Source organism: Lagenorhynchus albirostris, chromosome 1 (genome assembly GCF_949774975.1).
Source record: "Lagenorhynchus albirostris chromosome 1, mLagAlb1.1, whole genome shotgun sequence".
Lineage (NCBI taxonomy): Eukaryota > Metazoa > Chordata > Mammalia > Artiodactyla > Delphinidae > Lagenorhynchus > Lagenorhynchus albirostris.
This window is the reverse complement of record NC_083095.1, coordinates 44,332,523-44,357,038: the sequence shown is the minus strand read 5'-3', so window position 1 is coordinate 44,357,038 and position 24,516 is coordinate 44,332,523. Positions and strand designations below refer to the sequence as shown.

The 24,516-nt window shown below is 37.9% G+C and overlaps 1 protein-coding gene across 3 annotated transcripts in view; it reads left to right on the top strand.

The window, feature by feature from the left end:
* The first annotated feature begins 717 nt into the window (after nucleotides 1-717).
* TMEM260 (transmembrane protein 260) overlaps nucleotides 718-24,516 on the top strand; it is a 60,544-nt gene continuing 36,745 nt past the window's right edge. For all 3 annotated transcript variants that reach the window (XM_060142131.1, XM_060142137.1, XM_060142123.1), the window contains exons 1-3: nucleotides 718-951; nucleotides 6,293-6,324; nucleotides 7,053-7,204. In XM_060142131.1, the coding sequence (XP_059998114.1) occupies nucleotides 792-951; nucleotides 6,293-6,324; nucleotides 7,053-7,204 (344 nt within the window). In that variant the 5' untranslated portion in view covers nucleotides 718-791. The remainder of the gene's footprint in view (nucleotides 952-6,292; nucleotides 6,325-7,052; nucleotides 7,205-24,516) is intronic.

Genomic DNA, 24,516 nt, shown 5'->3' with positions numbered 1-24,516 from the left:
ATTCTTTTTTGCATCACAGCTAGTTGGAAAATGCAGTATCTTCAGTTCATTTTCCATTGTGTGGTCAAATCTTCATCTAAATACTTCTCTTCATTAAAGTAGGAGACAACTTTATCACGGTGTAAATTATTTGTTTTACTACAGAAACTCAAGTTTCTCAACTTATCTCCCAAGTTTTCCTCATGCTATAAGAAACAAAATAGACCAACTAGCTTATTTTAATCTCTCTGAAAATAACTCAGCGATTTAACAATTAGCACACGAGCTTATAATTACTCGTAGTAAACATGCGATTAACGTATGTATTGGCTTACTCGGCACTTACTGTGCGCACACGTCCCCTCGGGCTGGCGGTCTGGGGCCCCTCGTGTAGTTCCACCCCACACCGCAGGGGGAAGTCGCGGCCCTTCCTCACGCCCGCTTGGCAACCCGGCTCCTGTCTCTGTCAGACCCGACCAAGTCTCTAGGAAGTTGGGGAGGCCATAGAGACGGAGGCCCTGGGCCCAGGCTTCCTTTCTTAAAAGAAGACTGTCGCTTGTGATGCGCTAGTGGAAAGCATATTATAATTCTGTAAACCCTGGCGCGCGGTACGGCGCCAGAAGGCTGCCTGGGCCTGGCTCCAGCGAGACCCCGCATTTTCTCCCCCAGCGCCGGCGCAGAAGGTGCGGTCCCGTACGCCCGGCTCGACCCGGAAGCCGCCGCGCGCCGCGCTCGCCCGTCGGCCTGGGGATACCCGGCTGTACCGAGTCCTGGGGCCTGCCGTGCCCTCCTTCCTCGGTCCCCTCTGGCCCATGGGTCTCCATGGCGACGGCGGGGGCCCGGCCGGGGGGCGGGCAGCCCGAGCGGGGCCGCGGCGCTCTGGGGGCCTCCGCGGTGGCGTCGCCGTGTTCGCCGCTGTGGCTGCCGTGTTCACCCTCACGCTGCCCCCCTCGGTGCCGGGGGGCGACTCGGGTAACGTACTCTCAGGGTCGTGCCTCCTGCCCCCCTTCTCTGGTCCGCACTGTCCCCACGAGGTCTGGTCAGCTCGACCCCTCCATCCACCCGCCGGGGCCCCCGCAGGGTTTTGCGTTCCAGAACCAATCTGTGTTTCCATTCGTGTAATTTTTCTGTAATTCTGGTCTCTTTAGTTCTCAGGCTTTCGAGACGGGGCTGGTTGGTTTCGCCTGATGGGACTTACCGACCTCTCTCTCCACTTCTCCGATCATTTTCCTGGACCTGAGTTTTTGCTTTCCATTCCTTTTTAGTCCACAAACATTACTTACTGAGTGCTTATCGTGTTCCAGACAAAAAGACTAACAGGAGTGGTGTACAAGTATCTTGGAGAGTGTTGTAATGCGGGCAGAGACAATACTACTGAATAGCCAGCAACATATTAGGTGGGGAGAATTTAATGGAGACAGTAAGAGGGAAATGTGATTGACAGTGGGGTAGGCAGTGGCTCCATCAGAATGGCTAGTTGGGAAAGGCCTCTGAGGAGGTGATATTTTAGTTGAAACCTGAATGTTGAAAAGGAACCAGCCTTGCAGACTATTTGCGGGAGAACGCCTGAAAGGGTGGAAGCCAGTTGCGGCTTAAAGCTGCTTCTATTGAAAAGCGTGACCCGTGGGCCATTTAAATCACATGAATAATCGTTATGTATTTGGGATGAGAGACAAGATGCAGGCTTTGTTTTGCTGCCAAATTGACCGTCTAATAATGCCTAATAATGATCCGTAATTTTGTTAGAATGGTGCTGTAAATTTGGGTCATGAATGTATAGACTGAAAAAAAACTGAGTGCCCTAGTTCCTGCATAACAAAATACCCCCAAATTGAGTGGCTTAAAACAAAAAACGTTTACTATTTCACATTTTCTGTTGATCAGGAATCTGGGTGCAGTTTAAGTGGGTGCTTTTAGGACAAGGATGCTGTCGTGGTATGGGGTAGGGCTGCAGTCCTCTCAGGGTTCAGCTTAGCGAGGATTAACTTCTAAACCCCATCCAGCTCTTTGCCAAACGGGTTTCTCTGTAAGCTGACTTTTGTCAAGAGGAAGAGATGGCACCTCTGCCTGACAGCTCTGTCATTTCGTAACCTAATCTTGGAAGTGACAGACCACTGCCCTGTTTTATTCTTGGAAGTGAGTCAATATGTCAGCCCACACTCAAGGGCGAGAGGATTACACAGTGAGAATACTGGAGTTGGGAAGCTTTGGAGGCCGTCTTCAAGGCTGCCTACCACACTGGGGATCCTTGATGTTCCTTTTACACGTCATTACCTTGACTCTTTCTTTCATGTCCTATTGAACAAATAGGAGCAATGTTTCATTAGTATAGTGGGGAACGGAGTTACCGTATTTCTAAGGGTTATACTAAATAATAGAAATAGCTTTATAGTTGTGAGAGTTTTGACATTGGAGAGCATTACTCAGAGGTTGAGGAGTTCTGTAACTTTCAAAAAAACATTGACAGTTCTTTACCATGGTTGTTTGAGCCTGAAGGGCGGGATTAGGATGAATAATAATAACACTTATTGAGTACTTACTACGTGCCAGTGCTCTTCCAAGTGCTTTACGTGAATTATTTTAATCCTCCCAGCTACTACCCTGTGAGGTAGGTACTATCAATTTCTTTATTTTATAGATGATAAAATGGTTAAGCTGTGTCCAGAATCACACAGCTAGAAAGTAGAGGCCGTCAAGGAAAGAAACCAAGTAGACTGACTTTAGAACATGCTCTCTTAACCAGCCTGTGCTCTAAATTCTTTGTTAAATCTGTCATCACGTATTTAGTGATAAAGTCTATTTAAAATGTACAGTTGTGTTACGGAGCCCAAGCGTGGTCTGCTCACCACATGACAGGCCAATAAATCGAGAGATGTGTTGTTAGAGCAAGGAATAACCACTTGAATCGGAAAGCTAGCAGACCGAGAAGATGGCTGACTAGTGTCTCAAAAAACATCTTCCCTCAATCCAAATTTGAGCTCCTTTTATACAGATGGGGAGGAGGAGGGGCCCACTGCAGTGCCAGCCAATGGCTGAGTGGGGCTGCTATAGCTCACACCTGTCCCGCCCCTATTACAGCTGTTGCCTTGTTTTTATTAATACTGTTTTTTTTCCCCAAAAGAATAAAGTAATCTATTCACTTTGAGTTATCAGACTTTTTAGGCATTGTGACTTGTTTAGTTTGACGCTGAATAGTGGTTGTTTCTAATATTTCTATGTTCATTTTTGGGAGTGATAAACTGTTTTCCAAATGTTGCCAGTAAAATTTGTATAATCATGTCTGATGATTTTGTTTATATGTTGAATGTACTGTTCTCTTTGAATTTTGTGTTTATGAAAAATTTTTTTACCAATAAACAGAATACATCTCAAAACCAACATAAAGCATGTATTCTTCTTCCTGATAAGTCTTAAATTACACTCCATGAATCCATCGCATTGTGTGGCCTTGCCAGAATTTAGTTTTTGCACTGCTTGATACACATAGTTGATGTATGGGCAGGAGCACTCCTGGTCCTGTAGAGGAAAGGGTAGGAATCTAGCCTTCACTTCTGTTTGTTATCCTTGGGAAAAATAAATTAGCTTATATATGTGTTTATATATTTTTAAGATACTGTCTTTAACACACTTGATATATGACAATATAATTTTATAATTAATATAAAAAGTATAATACGGAGGGAGCTGGGTTTTGTAAAGGTGAAGCTTCTGCTAACAACTCTGAGCTTGCCACCCATTTGTGTCCCAGATGAAAAAGCTGTGGTTCTCAAACTTGAATGTACTGGAGAATTGCCTGGGAAACTTGGGCCCCAATGCCAGAGGGTTTAGTATAGGTAGATTTGGGTTATGGTCAAGAAATCTTCATTTTTAAAAGGCATCTGGGTAATTCTGATGCAGGTTGTAGTAGGACTTAACATTTGAGGCAACCCTAGTGTAAAGGGTTGAGGGAAAGCAAGCACCCTTTTATCATATTTACTTTCTCTTTTGTATCATATTCAATTTTAAGAGTCGTGTTTAGCTTTTTATCAAGGGTGCATTCATAGACTTTGAATAGTAGCATCTTTTCTATTTATAGTTTAGTTTCACATTTGATAAGAGTTGGTGATGGAGGTTAGTCACATTCCAGGTTCATCGTTTTACCAACAACTCCAGCAAAGAATAACAGCATATTGACTTTTCAATGGTAAAAGGAAATTAGAGAAAATAGGCTATTTTTCTTAATGTTAAATTTAATTCTAAGTACATTTTAAATGGAGGAGAATGAATAGCAACCTTGGAAATCTGAACTGAACTGTGCTTCATAGCACCTACAGAAATATAAAGACCAAAAATTGATTAAAGCCATTTGGGACTGAAGACATAAAGAGCAAACCCATTCTAGAGTAAAACTATGAAATACTATAAAACACTGGTAACAGCTACAAAGGGAGGAGTTATTTTAAACATTTTAAAACCATAAACAATTTATTTATATAAGATACAAGAAGGGCCTTTGGCTTGTAAGATGCTCTTGACTATCTCCAGTAAACGTCAAAGATGTCCTTAAGTAAATGACTTAAGTGAGCAGTATCTGTCTTTGGTGCCCTCGGGATTTCTGTGAAGTGAGCAGTCGTTCAACCTGAGATGGGGGTGTCTTGAGTAGCAAGGATGACAACGTGATAGGTCTTTTTGTCAGTCTCTAGGTGCGGGGCTTTTCTGTGTGGCACGAGGAGGGAGAGGTGCTGATGTCTTGACAGAACCCTGAAATGGATAGGATATTTTCAACTTAGTGGAAAAGACAAATGAGAACAACTAACCAGAATAAAAGGCAATCTAAGTGCTAAATAGAGAGGTTCCAGCAGGTTCTATGGAGGAGGAGGAAGTGATTCATTCTGATGGGTGAAGCTGGGGAAGGGTATGTGTAAGGAAAGGTGTCACTGAGAAGGTAGCAACTGAACTAGGCCTTGATGGATTTAGGAGAGAATGCTGGATGAGAAAATGAGTGGTAAGAGGTGCAAAAGAGGACCATTCAGAGGAACAGTGGGTAGTCAGATCTGACAAAGGTGAGCATAGGTTTCATGGACATAAGCCTTGGAAGGGGACCTGGAAGCCATAGAGGGCTTGCATGTCACGCTGAGGAATCAGCTTCATTCAGTACACAGAGAGCAGCCATTGAGCAGTTTTAGTCTAAGGAAACAATCTGACCTCTGGGGAGTGGGGATGGCAGTAATTAGTGATTTCAGTAGGAAGATGAATTGGAATAAAACATTGGTCAAAGCTATCGCTGTAGCCCAGGCCAGAGAGAGGAAGGGTCTAAAATACGGTCAGGGCAGTAGAAATGAAGAGTACTGATATCCACTGAAGGATAGAAAATGGACATTAATACATTTCCCAATAGATAATAGTACTTTCATAAATCATCAATTAATATTGATTGATTTCTTACACTGTACTGTATTAAGTGTATAGGGATAATCAGAAATAGTCCCTGTGCTCTGGATACTTAAAGTATTAACAAATAAGCACTGAATTACTACATCATAATTTTAGAAGTAATTACTAATGGTGAGGAATTACGAAGAACTATGTAAATATTATGATTTATTGGTTTGAAAAAAATGTACTTTGGTAGTCAAAGCTTACCAAAATAACCTGGAGTTAGTAAGAATTTGGCAATTGTTTAAAGATATCCAACATAATTAATGTAGAGAATGTATCCAAATGTCAGTTTAGGGCAGAATGGCACATTTTATAGACTGTTCAAATCTCCAGTGTCTGCACATTTTACATATCATAAGGTTGCATCTTTACCGACAGTTTTGTACTAAATTCTTGAGGGATAATACAGCATTTTACACTAATGCTCTGTAAGAGTTTTTTTATATTTGCAAGGGAAAACAACTTTCAGGAGGGAAAGTAGGCATATTTTTTAAATTGAAGGATAGTTGATCTACAATGTTGTGTTAGTTTCTGGGGTACACCAAAGTGATTCAGTTACACATATTACATATTCTTCATTATAGGTTATTACAAGATATTGAACATGGTTCCCTATGCTATAGGACCTTGTTGCTTAAAATAAGCATTTTTAGAAACTAGAATTCACATATATTTACACTGACCAGTTATTAAAAACTAACAAAGATAGTTTGTTCAGTAATACCTAAGGGAGAACATATTCTGAGACTATTTCATGCTGTTAAATCTCCACAGATTTACAGTTTTATCCAGTCAAATTAATGCAAAACCCCAATGCAAGCATTTGGATTTTGAAAACTTTGGAGGAGTGTCATTTTCTAATAGTAATTATTGGTTTTCCATTATTTTTTCACAGGGGAACTGATCACAGCCGCACATGAGCTTGGAGTAAGTATTAGTTTTATTGTTTAATCAATGCTCTCATTAACAGTTTTAGGAATTAAGAAAGTTTAATTAAGCATGGAGTAAAGTAGATTAATTTATTTTCAAACCCCAGTTTTTAGTAACTTATAAGTACAGTACATGACAATTTACTTTAAGTTTTAAATCCAATTAAACTAAATCATAAAGCAAAGCCTTTACTATATATACAGTAGCTGGCTTATTATCACCCCAAATTTTGTATAAGCTATGGAGAATAAAATAAATCGGGTTAACAGTTTTAATAAGTTTATTATTTAATAAACTTTATTGTGGTGCATGATCCCTTTAGGCAAGACCTTAGGACTGTCAGCATGGTGGTAATCCGATAGCAGTGTGGTCTTTCAACTTACTAACCAATACGATATTTCAGAACCCGTTTTTTTTCAATAGCCTTTTAAATGACCCTAATGTACTGTGAACCCAGAGAACAAACTGCTTAAGAACTGACAATGAAATATGTCACCCTTTCTCTAGGTGACACACCATGTGATAGACCCTGCCAAATCCACTAAAGAAAATATTTATTTGTATTGGCACAAGAGGATTACAATAGAAAACCACTATTCAAACATTAAGTCATTGTCTTTTAATCTTTATACTTGCCTGAGAAAAGCGCTGCTTTTCAATTAAAGCCAGTGTGACTCTTCCTTTACTAGATGAAAACCTTCTGACTGTTGCTAATTTTCCCTTAGGTTGCCCATCCTCCTGGCTATCCTTTGTTCACTCTGGTGGCTAAACTGGCAATTATACTATTTCCTTTTGGTTCGGTTGCCTACCGAGTCAATCTTCTGTGTGGCTTATTTGGAGCAGTAGCTGCAGCATTACTTTTTTTCACCGTTTTCAGGTAAAGTAGTTGATTAGTTAATTTTGACTAATTGGAGATGGCCTATGTACATACATTACAAAAAAAAATCTTTTGTTGCTTGAATAGTTTTTCCTAATCACTCATGTGATTTCACTTTCTCAATTTACAGTAATGCATATGCGTTTGACTGCTTAAATGATTACACAGTTGGTTCTGCTTCATACAACGGAGAGAAGGTGTCACCAGTTCATTATCACAGTTCTCTGGTTAGGCAGAACTAATAAGGTTTGTCATTTCAGGAAGATGCAGATGGGCCAGTTTAATTCAACAATATAAAGTTCATCTTTTGGTAAATGGTAAATATCACTTAATTACTCATAGTATTGCTGATGGGCAGCTGCCTATCAGGTCCAGAGCTAATACCTAATTATATTGTATTTTAAATATGCACATGTATACTTTTTGAAATGAGGCTGTTAACTAAGGAAATCAATTTGGGTTGTGGTTTTAGTAAGGTTTCACTTTGTTCCATTATTGCTGTAGGGAAGATAGGCGAATTAGACACCACTTACTTCATGATGGAAGGCTTTCTTAGTTTGGAAGGCTATGCTGCTTTTAAAAAAATAGGTCATTAGTTTAGGATATTGCTAAACACATTTGCCTTTGTTGTTTCTCTCTCCTTCGGTATTAACTCAGTCTAACTTATGCCTAAAAGGATTATAGTCAAAAATACAAATTATTTTTCCTGCAAAGGGGAAACCAAGTTAGAACATTTCTTTCAAAAAGTATTGCAGATTTTATTATAAAAACAAGTAATTTTTGTATGTAAATAGAGTATAATTTGAATAGACAATTTCAAATGTCAGTTTTGGAGACTAGTGTTTTTATTTACATTTGTCATATCACTGCCCTTTGACTAAATTCTTTGTAAATTCCCTTTTGATTATTTGTAGAAAGGTAAAAGTTACAATAATTATCGCTAAAGCTTACTATTAAATCTATTTGTGGAAAGCTTTCAGATTCAAAGTTGTAATTGTTGATCATTTACTAAACTTTAATCTGTATTATTTAATTTGTTTCTATTTCGGTCTTACAGGTTTTCAGTGATAGCCATATCTTTAAGTATGAAATGTTTAAAATAACATTTCTGCTTGGATTAATTAGTGTTATGAATACTTTCTCTTTCTAAATGATTAGAATAATCATTATTAGAATTGTTCCTTCTGATCCTTTATAATTAACACTGTCATTTTCGCTGAGAGGAAAACTTTTTATCTTTAAATATCTAGGTTGAAATTTAGAACTTACCTGTCTTTTATTAAATGTATGAGTTTTCGCAAGACATTTAAGACAGACATTTTAAAGAAAACTAATACTTGTATTTGTTTTGTTAGTTCGTCTGTATTTTAGATTATTTCTACAACATATACATATATTTAAATGCTGTAGCCAGCTCTTAAGCAAGTAAAGTGATTCGTTTTCTAAAACTTTTCCATGTTTTCCACTATATTAATTGTCAATGCCCTTCCACATAAAAACCACTGTAAAAATCATATATAAAAATCTTTATCTCTCCAGAATCCGAATAGTTTGGGACAATAATTTTCCTTTGAGTTGTCCACATTTTAAAATAGCTTTGATTAGTTATTATGCTTGATTATAATGGGTTTTAGATTAGCACACAAGCCTGTGACCCTTTTCTTTTAATATACAGTCTTAATGATAAATTTGTATACTTGCTGACATATGTTTTAAATCAAAAACTCTTCATAGACTAAATTGGATATTTGCATGCTTTTAGTAATCTAGTACTTTGGAAAAGTTGCTTTCTTTCTGAAAAGGGACCTGACAACATTATCTCTTACATACTTTTAATATGAAAATACTTCATTATTTTGAATACAAATAATTGACAAGGTACACGTCCTTTGGGAACAACCTAGTTCAAGTGGCAAATCTGTTTTGTCAAACAATAGCCACCCTTCAGGAAAGAGCAAGCCATCTCTATGGTAATAGGACTAACAGTAGCCTATTGATCCAGTGGAAGAAGACATTATACAATGTCAGCTGGCTTGTTACAATTTCATTTGTCGTATGACCTGAACCTAGCCTTTAAAACCTTCCTTCTGTGAATATAAGCCCAAGAGCAGGACGCGGTTTTTGTGCAGCCATTACAGTGACGGCTTTTTTCCTGTCCCAGTGTACAGTAAATGTATTCCTTCACAGGTTGACTCCTTCACCAGAACTCATTCAGGAGACATTTCACTACTTTATTCATTTGCCGACCAAGTCATCATTCCATTTTGTTGTTGAATATTGAAGGGTTTTGATCCAGGAGACAGCTGTATTATTTCTTTCCCCCATCACTTAAGAGAACATTACTGTACATGTAGGATTAGTGCTGACTGGTGTGCAGGAAATTAATTCTTTTAACAGTTTTAGGTTTTTTTCAGGTAATTGTTCACATAGCATTCACTATATTTAGCTCTTGGGGTGGGTATAAAGACCTTCTGTACCTTTTAAACAAAGATTGTATTTCAAAAGCAAATTTCTGTTTAAATATGTTGATGTAAAAAGCTCCATTTTTTCAGTAAACATGACTTAGATTGAAAGAACAATTTATTCGTTGTTTCCAATTACTTTGTAATTTTTGCTTTTCTTACATCTTGCTTTTAAAAGCCTTTAAGATGTCATTAACACTGCATATTTTGTCAATCTTTCCTAATGGTTGGCAAGAGCTCTTTTATATTTGCTTTGCCCTGATGTAGAAAGCATATGAGTAAAACAGTACATTGAAAGCTGTGTCACTGTAGTTTATTGAATTAAAAATAGTAAGATTGTGGCAGTTGTTTCTGCATGTATTTATTTATGTATTGTCCCCTTCAGGGGTATTTTAAAGCATGCACTATGTTAAGGGAGTTTAATCTATTTCATTTATAGGAAAGAGTATTCATTTTATTAATATGTACATCTGTGCATTTGACTGTACTACAATTAGTGATTTAGAGAAACTGGGATTTTCTCTTTTAAGGCCAATGAAGTAAATGATTTTTTAGTATGATATTTAAAATGTCATATTTGAAATTCACAAATCCTATTAATATAAAATTTTAAAAGTTATAGGTATGTAAATCACTAATAGGAACATCATTTAGCTTTCCTTGGTACTTGAATTTCAAAATTGTTTTCTAAGAAACCTCAAACTAGATCCTATATACTTAGTAAGGAAGGAGTACTGAAATCACTGTAAGTAATATCAACATGCTTACATTTCATATGTTTTGGTAACACTGAAATAGAATGGAGTCTGTTGATAGTATCATATAAAAATTCTTTACTTGAGGGAAAATTTAAATTGCTTATGATCTCAGGTGAGGGCATGTCTTGTCTCATGTATTTTGATAGTTACAGGGCAGGGAATATATTTTCAGCAGGCTTGAGAGTCAGCATATCCTTTTCAAGCTAGTATGGGCCAGATGGAACTACAGAAGAATTCATTGAACAATATTTGTTACACACTCATATGAATCGAAAGTAAAATTCCTTTAGTTTTTATAATCAAAATACAGTGCTTATTTTAAAGAAAGTAAGACAAAGTTACTATTCAATAAACAGTTTTTCTAAAAGGCACTGTTTCAGGAAACTTGCATAAAAAAACTTTCTAACACCATTAACATTGTACAGTAAGAAATCAGATCTCTTAATGTCAAGGAGGTTCCCTAGAATATATGAATATTAATTATACTTAAAGGTATCTTGAAACCAAGCCTGCTTACTACAAAGAACTTACAACCAATTTCAGTGATATTTAAATATCTCCTGGAAGACTGTTTTGTGCCAGTATTTTACTTATGCATATTTTATTTTTTATAAGTTATGTATTCCTAAACATTATGCTGCTGCTAAAAATTAATTTTATTAAACTTTTGGAACAGGAACACTTGATTCTGAGCACTGTGTCTGCTGTTCTTATAGCTTCAGCTAAGATTCCATTCAATAAAAATCGAAAATTAAAATGCCATACCTTAGAGAACGTGGAATCTCCTGCTTAAGAGACATTTGGATTTTCCAGCTCAAAGAGTATTTTAGATTATTGCCATAGAGAATAATGTGAAACTCTTCCTAATTTCAGAGGTAACTATGCATAAGTAACAAATAGTCACCAAGTTTTTGTAGTTGAAGAATGGAAAGTACTGGAGTATTAATTTCTATTCAGGAGAATATCTGTCTTGATCCCTGGTTAATTGATCATATATTTCTCTCATACTTGTATTAAAATTGCATTGACTCAGACTGGCTAAGCATATTAAGAGCTTGGTTCATTTGCATTTTCTTATAAGTAGAGGGACATATTAGGCTCAAATAGCATTTCGTTTTGAAGGGAAAAAAGCAGGGCAAAAACTCTTTTTTAAGACTGTAGAGTCTCTTCTGACAGCTAGTCAGAGTTAGAATTAGTTCAAGGAAATGTTAATAATGCATTGCCTGGCCTAATCCCTTTGATATCACCAGGTATCCTCCTGTTCATGGGTTAATTGCTTTAAAAGCGAAGGCAATATTCTGAGCGGTGGGCCGCTTCACCTTTTCACAGCTGTTACCATTGAGTGACAACTAAATCCCATGTGTAAGATGAGGAAGAGCTCAATCTCCAATTGGGAGAAAATTTATGTAAACCACAATCCCTTCAGAATGTGCGGAAGTCATAGACTTTCTTGATTTACTCTGCTTTTCCCAGAAAGCTCTATTGTTCACTTTCCTAAGTCCCATCAACCCTTTGTAGCAGAATATCACAGCGGCAGCAGATAGCTTGAAATATATAAATGCTATCATAGCTCTGATTAATAGCAGTGCTTATGAGTCAAGTCTGATAACAGTGCAGCTCTCCACTCAATTTCAGATACTGCTAATGGAATCTGTCTTCTCCAATTGTAATATGAGAAGGCCTAATTTGCCATGGAGCTTGGAGCTGTCACCAGTAGGGGATTGTGGGGTCAGATGGGAGCTGCCAGGTTTTTGCCCTGCAGCTTGTATCTCTCACTTTGAATAGAGCAGCCCCCTGCCTGCCAGTTAGCTGATAGGCCGCCGTGGGGTTTATGCCACTATATACAATAGGAAAGGGCTACATAGGCTGACTTTATAATTGTGAAGCTAGCTCATATTTCCACAGCTACTGTGCTGCATAATTTCTAATAAGTGGTTTTAACAAACGTCAGATTATGAAAAGTTTCCTCAATTACAGAAACTTATAAAACATTTAAATTGCTAAATCTGTTTCCTGCCGAGATTTTGCCACTGGAACTAGTCATCAGTCATTATGGCTGTAATAATAAATGCATATATTTCTTAAAGTTACAAATAAAATTATAAACCATAGCTCATATAGATTTGCTGCTTTTCAAAGCCATAAAAAGTAGAAAACAGTCTTAATGAATTGAAATATTACAATATACTTCATAACTTCGCATAATAAGACTACTTTATATTAAATCTCTGTTGTTTAGTAAGTTAGTGTTGCTGATGAAAGTAGTTTAATACCCTCATTCTGTTGATCTTAGTTATTTGGATCTTTTACGTTTACTTCATATACATTTAGTATATAACATTTTAAAAATTATGCAGCATTTTCTAAGTTTTCAGTTAAAAAGGACTTTGAGAATAATATGCTGGACTATACTTTTAACCAATTTCCGTTTTGCTACTGAATACAAAATACACTGTCAAGATTGAGTAATAAGCTAATCTTGAGGCTTTGTGTGCGTGCTTTTTTCTTTTCTTTTTTAAATTTGTTTATTTTTGGCTGTGTTGGGTCTTTGTTGTGCACGGGCTTTGGGCTTTCTCTAGTTGCGGCGAGCGGGGCTACTCTTCGTTGTGGTGCACGGGCTTCTCGCTGCGGTGGCTTCTCTTGTTGTGGAGCACGGGCTCTAGGCGCGCAGGCTTCAGTAGTTGTGGTGCATGGGCTTAGTTGCTCCGTGGCATGTGGGAACTTCCTGGACCAGAGCTCAAACCCGTGTCCCCTGCATTGCCAGGCAGATTCTTAACCACTCTGCCACCAGGGAAGCCTAAGGCCTTGTGTGTTTTTAAAAATTTCAAACAAAATTGATGAAAATCTGTAATTTGGGAGTTATTTTAAGCTAGGCTGTACCTTAAGATATTGCCTCCCATAGTGCAAGTCCTTTGGCATACTATGGAAACTTGGTAAAATGTAAAGTAAATGATGGTGATTCCTATAAAGCTCAGTTCATTGTTTTCCTTTTAGATATTTGGGTATAAGGTTGATGAGCTGTAATAAAGTGAATTGTTCTAAGCCTTGACTAGTTTCATCATTTATTGGTTAGTGAACAAATTTTAATTCTAATGGAAATTGTGTAATTACATTTTATTTATGGAAGCTATTCATAATCTTGTTCCTTCCATTTCACTTGTGCCTTTTTCCTTTTTGAAGCCTTTTCCATTTTTTTCCCAAGTTTATTTAGTGGTTTTAAATCAGGAATAATACTTTGTATTTTTCCTTTCAGTGTACTGGTAGTTGATATCTACGTAGCTGAAAATTCAGGGTAGAACAGTTTTCTTCCTTTTGATAGAATCGCATGGAACAGAATAAACCTTGGTAGGATTTTACCTGGAGTGAAAGTAAATTTTTATAAAATATAGGAAAATGGGATTACTTGCAAATTTACTAAAGATGAAAATGTTTTACATTATTTTTAGGTGCAGTGATGGTGGCTTCAGAGGTAGAACTTTAATATACCATGTCCTCAATTATTGATTTATGTTTATTAGGTCTTAACTTGAAAATGACAAGAAAAAATTTAGATTCTACTGCTCTCCAAATGCCCACTGACTATAATTTGCCCACCTGGAACATGTTAGATACTCAATACGTATTTGTTGAAAGGGTCTTGAGTGAACTGCCACTCAATGAGAAAGGTTCAGCTGAAACTGAAAACCTTTCTTGTCAGTAGCTTAGCTTCCCAGTTTGACCATCTCCAGGTACATTGAAGAGAGAAATATATGGGTGTTGACTTTGTGAATGGGAGCCAGAGATAACATTTGTATGATCTTCATGAACAAGACCCAGAAAGATAAGAACCTGGGAGGACAGGGGCAGTAGATTTGCCACTAATTGTACCCTGCTTTACCATGTCTTCCCTGTAATCCACTGCATTTTTTTAAAGTTGTGAATATGAGTTGACACTAATAATAATTTATTTAACAGTAATGCTCAGATGCTGCATTGTGGCCTTCCTACTCGATTCTACTTACTTCAAGTAGGAGTTTTCAGTGTTGAAGGAAGGTAGTGTACCCTCCATGTTGGGTTCTTTGCACACAGGTAACACTGAAGACAAATACATTCATGAATTTTATGAGGCACGTCAAATGTGTGTTCTGAAAGAATTTCAGGTTTCTGTTATTTGCCTTTTGATTGAGGGTTAGACAAACATGTGACTACACATGAAAATCAAATACTGTGTAGCGGAAAGAAAAATATACCTTATCATCAATAGCAAACCTGTGTCAATGGTGTAAATTGTAACCTCCTGATTTATCCATTGTGTCAACAGATGAATAGTATTCCATAAGTGAGAAAACTGCTGCACAGTCAGTACCTTTCTTAGGAATCTCATGTGGGCCTTACAGAATTCTGAGCCTCACATTTGTTAGGATGCTCTTAAAAGCATCACATATTCCTTACCCTAGTGGAGAACTTCTGTCATTTGCATTTTCTGGGGGAAATTTTAAATACTTAACCACCTTTCCCATACTATCTGTCATACTCTTGGTATATCTTTTCTCAGTGACTGACCACTGTGATCTCCTGGAATGTGAACTACATGGTTTTAGTGTTAGCCCAAGTTAAAAATAATTAGGAAAATGTATTTACTGCCAATATACTGCAAAATATATTTTATATATAACATATTTGTAAGATATTTATTTATATAAAACATACTTCAATGACTTTTAGATTATTTGTTATTTTGAATCATCCATATCATTACCTTACTCTGTTAATGTGAGACCTTGAAAATTAAGCATGCCTCTCTAATAGTGTAAAAACTTGATTTTGATTGTTGGCATGTGACTATCTTTTAAAATACAATGGTTGTTTTAGTAAAATTTCACAGTAATGTTTGAAGTGTGTGTTCTTCATATAGCCTTGTAAGATGTTATCTTTCTGTAAGTCAGGTTAGATTCTGAGAATATGTATTTCACTTGAAGAAGTATCTCCCTTGATATCCTTCTATGAGGCTTCATGAGCCTCTAGATTGGGAATAGAAAACAGTTTTTTCTCATATTATATATAACTTATCATGAGGTGTTCTTTAGTTCAAGTGGAAAACAGTTTAGATTATTTTGCCATATATTACTGAGTTCTGCTGAAAACAGTTCTCATTTTATTCACAACCTCACTTGAATTTCCCCTTTTTTTCCCTCCAGCTTCCTATTAGTGTGGTTGAAGTAGGTTCATCAATTTCAGTAGAAAAATGTACGTCTTTTAATTTTAATGAGCTAATTTTAAGATGTCACTTTAGCATATTAAGGGTAAATAAATTCATTAATTCCTTAGTTGCTTTTTAAAAAAATAATAATTACTTAAGCATATTTATTTAAAAGAATGAAATGAAAATTGAAAGTAGGCCTCCTTGACTGCTAAGTGAAAACACAATGGTGTTTTTGATTATGCCAGTTTTCTTTGGGAAAAAAACCCTTCATACTTAGTCTACAGATAGATGACAATTGTTTTGTCTTATTTGGGAGGTACTTATATTTATACTCCATCTGTACATTTGACTTTATGGACGATACCAAACAGCTCGTTTTGTGGGCTTAGAACAACAATTTCATTTAAAACTCATGTTTAAATAACAATATCAGATTAGATATTCCTTTCATATACGTTTGAAAGAAATATTGCTTAGCCAGAAATTTGGACTACCAATTCATGTACCATTATTTATGCATAGTGTTTCACTCTACTTATATAATCTAACTCTGCCAAAAAATTACAAATATATGTTGTAGCCTTTTCAGGGGAAAAAAAATGCAGAATGTGTGTTCTGGTTAGAATTATTGCCCAGAAGAGTTAGATTACAACTAACTTGTTTAATCACCCATTTTGGGGAACCCTTCATCGAGAAGGCTCATAACAAAGGCCCCAGCAATCAAAACAGATGATGGATTAATTAGAGGCTTTAAGAATTCAGTAGCCAACAAACACATGAAAGAATGCTCAACATCATTAATCATTAGAGAAATGCAAATCAAAACTACAATGAGATATCATCTCACACCGGTCAGAATGGCCATCATCAAAAAATCTACAAACAGTAAATGCTGGAGAGGGTGTGGAGAAAAGGAAACCCTCTTGCACTGTTGGTGGGAATGTAAATTGATACAGCCACTGTGGAGAACACTATGGAGGTTCCTTAAAAAACTAAAAACAGAACTACCATACGACCCAGCAATCCCATTAACTGGGCATATACCCTGAGAAAACCATAATTCAAAAAGAGTCATGTACCAAAATGTTCATTGTAGCTCTATTTACAATAGCCAGGACATGGAAGCAACCTAAGTGTCCATCAACAGATGAATGGATAAAGAAGATGTGGCACATATATACAATAGAATATTACTCAGCCATAAAAAGAAACGAAATTGAGTCGTTTGTAGTGAGGTGGATGGACCTAGAGTCTGTCATACAAAGTGAAGTTAGTCAGAAAGAGAAGAACAAATACCATATGCTAACATATATATATATATATATATATATAGAATCAAAAAAAAATAGTGGTCACAAAGAACCTAGGGGCAAGACGGGAATAAACACACAGACCTACTAGAGAATGGACTTGAGGATACGGGGAGGGGAAAGGGTAAGCTGGGACAAAGTGAGAGAATGGCATGGACATATATACACTACCAAACATAAAATAGATAGCTAGTGGGAAGCAGCTGCATAGCACAGGGAGATCAGCTCTGTGGTTTGTGACCACCTAGAGGGGTGGGATAGGGAGGGTGGGAGGGAGGGAGACGCAAGAGGGAAGAGATACGGGGACATATGTATAACTGATTCACTTTGTTATAAAGTAGAAACTAACACACCATTGTAAAGCAATTATGCTCTAATAAAGATGTTTTTAAAAAAAAGGATTCAGTAGATTCATAGAATTCATGCCTAAAAAAACTGATAAACAGATTTAAAACAGTGCTTGCTAAGTCATCTTTTCTTTTTAATTAATTTATTTATTACTTATTTGGCTGCATCGGGTCTTAGTTCCGGTATGCGGGATCTTTCGTTGCAGCGCGCAGGCTCTTTGTTGTAGTGCACAGGCTTCAGAGCACGCAGCCTCAGTAGTTGTGGCACGTGGGCTCTCTAGTTGTGGCACGTGGGCTCCAGAGCGCATGGGCTCAGTAGTTGCAGAGCGTGCGCTTAGTTGCCCTGTGGCATGTGGGATCTTAGTTCCCTGACCAGGGATTGAACCTGTGTCCCCTGCATTGGAAGGTGGATTCTTAACCACTGGATCACCAGGGAAGTCCCGCTAAGTCATCTTATTTGCTTAAAAAGTTTAAGACCAGATTCACCTACAGACATATTTGTCAATGTGATTTTTGCAGCATCACTTAGATAAGTCTTCTGCACATTTAATGTCTTTTTCTATCTCAAATTCGCAGTGGCTTATTGATATGAATAGTTCATTGATATTTGGCTCAAAAAGACATAAAATGGAAACTTTGAGGTATTTCGTTTGAAATTTCACAGAAGTTTGAGAAACTGTAAGGGATCTTCTTTACACATCAGTGTGAAAGGCAATATGAGTAACTGTGAACCTTCCATATTTTATTTTTCGCTTTGAAATATTTGTGTTACAGACAAGGAATAAATCAAGTAATATGAAAAAAACTTTTAAAGTAAATTATTATTTCTATACTGTTACCAAAAGAATATTTAAACACTTGAATTAAAGTACAGAATGATACAATGATTATTCCCTAGTTTCTGAAAGATATATCCATATGGACCTCACTTTATTTTTTAAAAATCAACGTAACAAAATACAATGAATCTTTTAGTTTTTTTCCCTTAATCGCATTTGTTACTAAAACATCACTTTTATAACAGTAAAGGACAGCAGTGATAAAGGACATAGTCCTTAAAAGAAACAAAATTTACTCCACTACCAAAACATCTTTTCTTTCAATTTTTTACAATTAAAAAAGAATAATTTCTAAGTAATGGCATAAGTTATTTTATAAAGCATTACTAGAGATGGTTGGACTTAGGTTGCGGTAATTAGAAACCATTGCTATTTGGATATTTGAAGAGCATTAAAAACTGAAGATAAAGTATATCTGAAATTATATATATATATATAAACATTTAGTTTTCAAAAAATCATATAGCTTTTCTATATGGGATACACAAATACACATATATGTAAAGTGCAATATACTTTTACCTTTTAAAAAGTGCTAAAATGCTGACATGGCTATCTAGTGGTATCAGTAATCCAAAAATACTTCTCTTGGAGAGTTTTAAGTTCCTCACATCTGGTTTCCTTCCTATGTTTTGATTAGGTTACAGTTAAAATATTCTGTTCCTCAGAAATACAGAAAAATCTACCTATTCAGTACCCATTTATTATGTTTAATGAGAATCGGGAGATGGAGCAACTACCCTAGTCTTGGTGAAAGTACTTTCGGGAAAACTTCTTGGAAAGGTGATGCCCGTATTGAGTTGTACACAATGAGTGGCAGTGGCCAAGTGAAGGCAGAACCATGTTCCAGATACAGAGAACCTCCTATGCAGAGAAACCCAGAGGTGGAGGAGAAAGAGCCTGTGAGCACAAGGACTTAACAAGTCATTCAGTGTTGCTGGAGTACAGCTCGAAATGGGTTATGTCAAAAATGAAGCTACAGGTGGACTGAGACCAGATCACGAAAATCCTTGTCTGTTGTCATGGGGAGCTTGGAATATGCTTGATAGTCAGAGAGGAATCCTTAAAGGATTAGAGGCAGAAAAGTTCAAGAGGCAGAAAAGTTCAAGATATGCTTGAGGTCCCTCACTCTGGTGGCAGTGGTGGGCCTCGCACTGGAAGCAGGCAGCACGCAAAGGTGCAGTATTGGTGTGAACCTGAGGTGTGGATTCAGATGAGCTGAACTAGGGCAGTGGATGTGGGTGGAGAGAAGAGCGTGAGTTTTTAAAATGTTGATGAAGTACAGTTGGCAGGATGTGATATGTTTTGCAGGGAGAAGGGGAGAGGAGCTCTGATGATGACTCCTAGGTCTCTTAACTTAGATAACTAAACGAGGAAGATAATGAAATTTACTAAGATAGAGAACACGGGAGCAGGAATTATTTCAGGGAGGGGGATGAGAAATCAGTTTTGCATGTACGGACACTGAGGTTCTATGGAATGTCCAGAGTTGGGGTGGCTTTGTGGTGAGGGTATAACAGTAAGTTGGGGATAAGGTAAGTCCAAAACTAAGGGAGAGGCATTTCTGGAGACATTTGGTTCCTTTAGTTTGTAGCTGGCAGGTGAAATCAAGATGGTGAATAAAGTCACCCAGGCAGAGCAGAGTGAGAACAATGTCCTGAGAAAGAAATCTTGGGAAACGCTGGCTTTAAAGGAGTTAAATGCAAGAAGAGGAGCCATTTGGAGAAAACACATAAGGAAGATCCAGAGCCATAGAAGGAAACCCAGAGGATGTGAGGTCCAGATGTCAACTCAATGAGTGTGGCTGTGGGAGTGACCCAGGGCAGCAGAGGGGTCCCCAGAACCTGTTGTATTTGGCAGTTAGATGGTCATTGGGGACCCCAGTGAGAACAATTTTAGTAGAGAACCAGGGTGAGAACAGAGGGTGGAGGCTGCAGATGTGGACAGTGTGAAGCCAATCCTGAGCCTCACCGTGACCCTGAAACTTGCCTTCAGAAAAGCATCCTCGACATCAGCTTGCTCTTTAGTCATTTATCTCCATCTCAATAAGGTGAAACGAAGCATGCGCAGATAATGTGTATACCATGAACAATATAATGAGACTGCCTGCCTACAGAGTCAGTGAATGAACTGGAGACCTCCGAAGTCTTCAGAACCCCCTCATCCTCATCATTGCTGACATTATCCTTTGACGGGTTAGCCAGTCACAGACCCAGCTTGCTGTGTACTCACGTGGGGGGGCACATCTCCTCGTTAGCCTGCGTGTGATGTGGCACTGGGCCACACACCTGTCTTCCTACACTGGGCTCACCCTGCAGACTTATTAATGTAAGATGTACTGCTTGTCTTTTGAGAAAAATGCTTAATTTTAATGAATATCATATGATTTTGAGAACAGCTTTATTAAACTCTTCCATCACAGGCTCCTTTCAACAGTAGAGTCGTCTTACTTTACAGGCCTGTTCCATCCTTCAGCAATTTTCCGTCCCCTTTCCCAACCCACTTCCCACTCCCTGCCTGACTTGAGCTTTCAGCTCCCTCATTTCCTCGATGCCCATACACTTGTCTTCCATTTAATTGAGACCTAGATCCCTTTGCTCATCTTTTTGATCCCTCCATCAGCCCCCTGCTGGCTCTGCTTCCGTCCCCATCCAATGTAGACCCTGTGGTTCATACTTTAACACCTTTCCCTCTTGTCCTTCTGTCCTGCTTACCTAGTAAAGCCCCTAACCCCAGCTCCGTCCAGCCTGCCCAGGCCCAGCTCAGGCTGCTGCAGACCTTTCCACAGCCATGTGGACCGAGGCTATACTGCCCCATATCCATAGCCCCTGCGGTCTCCAGCCTCAGTTGAGCGTTTATTATTACGTGTTATTTGCTACCTACAAGTCCTTGTTATGTAGCCCTCCTCAGCTTGTGGAGTTTTCTCACAACAGATGTTTCAAATTATCTCTACTTTTCTTAATCCATTAATTTGTACATGTTACGTGGTCAGTAAATGTTGGTTGATTCTGAATCTTAGTATGAAGTAAACTTTTAAAGGCAGTGTGTTCAAACGTGTGTGTTTGAAGAGACATTCACAGTTTGACTTATAAAAGGCTGTTGGAATCAAAGAACTTCTCACAGGCTTAGCCTATATACCTTATTTTATGGAAAACATAAATAGTAAAATGACGAGGCCTCCAAAATGTTTTAGCATATTCTCTTTATGGATGCACGTGTAACTTTCTGCTCTTAAGCATGCTGCCGTCTCTTCCATGTCCCACAGAGCTCTGACGACTTAAGCATTTATTTTCAGAATTTCCTCACACAGTTTTTCTTGAAGACTTAATAGAAATAATAAACAGGGAAAGCAGGTTGTTTTAGTCAGGATTCTTGATTGCAAGCAATTGACTCTGGCTGTGTTTAGCAAAAAAGAAACATTGAAAGGAAGTTGGGAAGAATGCTACAACTCAATAATAAAAAGACAACACAATTTTAAAAATGGGCAAAAGATCTGAATAGACATTTCTCCAGGGAAGATGTACAAATGGCCAATAAGTGCTTAAAAAGTTGTGCAACATCATTAGCCATTAGGGAAATGCAAATCAAAATCTCAATGTGAGGGACTGCCCTAGTGGCGCAGCGGTTAAGACTCTGCGCTCCCAATGCAGGGGGCCCGGATTCGATCCCTACTCAAGGAACTAGATCCCACATGCATGCTGCAACTAAGAGGTCGCATGCCTCAACTAAGGAGCTGGAGAACTGCAACTAAGGAGCCCGGCTGCCATGACTAAGGAGCCTGCCTGCCACAACTAAGACCCAGCGCAACCAAATAAATGTTTTTTTAAAAAATGCTTTAAAAAAAAATCTCAGGGAGATACCACTTCACACCCACTAGGATGGCTAGAATCAAAAAATCAGATAACAGGTGTTCACTAGGTTGTGGAAAAATCAGAACCCTCATCCATTGCTAGTGGGAATGTTAAATTATGTAGTGACTTTGGAAAACAGTCTAGCAGTTCCTCAGATGATTAAATGGGTTGCCATAGGCTCCAGCAATTCCACTCCTAGTTACATACCCTAGAGAAATGAAAGCATATGTCCACACAAAAACTTGTACACAAATGTGTATAGGCGCACTATTCATAGTAGGCAAAAGGTGGAAACAATCCAAATGTCCATCAATGGAAGAATGAATAAGCAAAATTTGGTATATCTATACAGTGGAATATTAATTCAGCCATAAAATGAAATGAGATACTGATACTACAAGTTGGATGAACCTCGAACACATTGTGCTAAGTGAAAGAAGCCGGTCACAGAAGTCCACATATTCTATGATTCCATTTATAAGAAAGCCCAGAAGAGGGAAATTCAGACAGAAAGTAGATTAGTGGTTGCTTAAGCCTGGCAGTGAGATTGCGGGTGGGGATGGGGGGAGATAGTTAAAGGAGAGAGAGTTTCTTTCTGAGGTGATGAAAATGTTATAAAATTGACTGTAGTGATCGTTGCATATATCTGTAAATATACTAAAAATATTTAATTGTACACTTTACATGGGTGAATGTACAGTATATGAATTATGTCTCAATAAAGCTTTTTACAAAAGGAAACATTCAAATCTAGTACTGGAAAAAAAAGAAGGAAGTTGCAGAGCTTGCAGAATTTCTAGGAGGAATGGATTACCAGGCTCAGAGCCCAAAATATTCAGAGTCCTAGGCAGGTATATGCTAGTGAAACCACCACTGCTGCCATCTCTGGGCCCCAGACACCCCAGCTTACACCACCAACACTGACCTGGATTCTGAGCACTGCCCTTCCAAGTGCTGCCATCGTTGTCTGTGAAAATGATGCACAAATCCCACCAGCCATGTCTGATTCTGTCTCCATTCCTGCTTCTTGGCCTCACGATTTTCTAGTTCAAAGAATGGAGCAGGTGATTCTGACAGACAGAGCCCAGGTCATACACCAATGCTCTAGCTGCAAGGGGGATTGGAAAAGTATCTCGTATTTTCAGTGTGTATAATAGGAGGGGCCTTGCCTCATAAACTCATATCCCTCAAGCATAGGAGAGGATTTTAGATGTTAAGCAGCAAAACCAAAAGAAAAGAAAAGGTCCACTACCCTTTTGTCTTCAATTTATATTAGGACTGCAACCCAAATTCCTATAGACTGAGTTGATTTCTAAGCAAGCTCATTTGAGATGCTAAAAAGATCATGATTATAGGTTTGATTTCCATTACTGGTTTTATTATGTTATCTTCTCTTCTATCACCTTACTCAGCAGTCTCACAAATTATTTCTCTGATACCAAGAAAAATCTAATGAAAGAGTATACGGATTATTTGTTGTAAAACCATCCTGACCTTGGCAGGAGGGTGGTGTGGGACAGAAATCAGGTGGGGGAAATTCAGATTATAAAGACCTTGCTGTTGTAGGATAAGTCTTCAATAAAATGCTAATGTACATAACTATCTGTAATAGTCTAAGGTGACTGGATAAATTTTATCACTGAAGTTGATAATTTTACCTTTACTCTTCAGTTTCTAAAACCTTATGAAATATTTGAAAAGGCAGTTAACATAGTTCATAATTCCAATAATTAATGTCAACAATTCAAACACTAGGATGTCTTCCTGAGTATAATAATGTGTTAAAAATCATTGTAGATTAGTGAGTCATGAATTTTCTTCCTGAGGATTTGTACATATCAGTTCTCTTTAATTAACTGTTTGGTGGTTTTAAACTTTAATTGCCCTTTCAAAAAAAAAAAAGGTTAAAATCAATCTTGACAGGTGTGTACAATTCAAGTTGGTAGTATGTTGTGTTGATAAAACATAGACATAAACACGATTCTAATAATGGACAAAACTTCTGTTCTGTTTACTCAAGGAGTGCATAGTTAACCAAGAAAAAGTACAATGTATCATTAGTCTGGAATAAATTATTTGACATTAAAACTAAAATAACCATCTTTTACCCCATAATGTCATGGTCCTAAATAGCTAGACTAACAATTTCAATCCTGGTTCTGCCACTTAATTACCTACCATAGGACTTGGAAAAATTACTTGGCCTCCCTGAGCCTCAGTTTCTTCATTTGAAAAAAGGAGACAAATCACGTCTACTCATAGGGTTATTGTGCATATTAAATGAATTAATATAAAGAAGGCACTTAGAGCAATACCTGAAACACAGCTAGCAAGAAACTCAATAAATGTTAGCAAATTATCTTGGAAATTTGCTGATTTTTTTTTTTTTTTTTTTTGCGGTACGCGGGCCTCTCACTGTTGCGGCTTCTTCCGCTGCGGAGCACAGGCTCCGGACACGCAGGCGCAGCGGCCATGGCTCACGGACCCAGCCGCTTCGCGGCATGTGGGATCCTCCCGGACCGGGGCACGAACCCGTGTCCCCTGCATCGGCAGGCGGACTCAA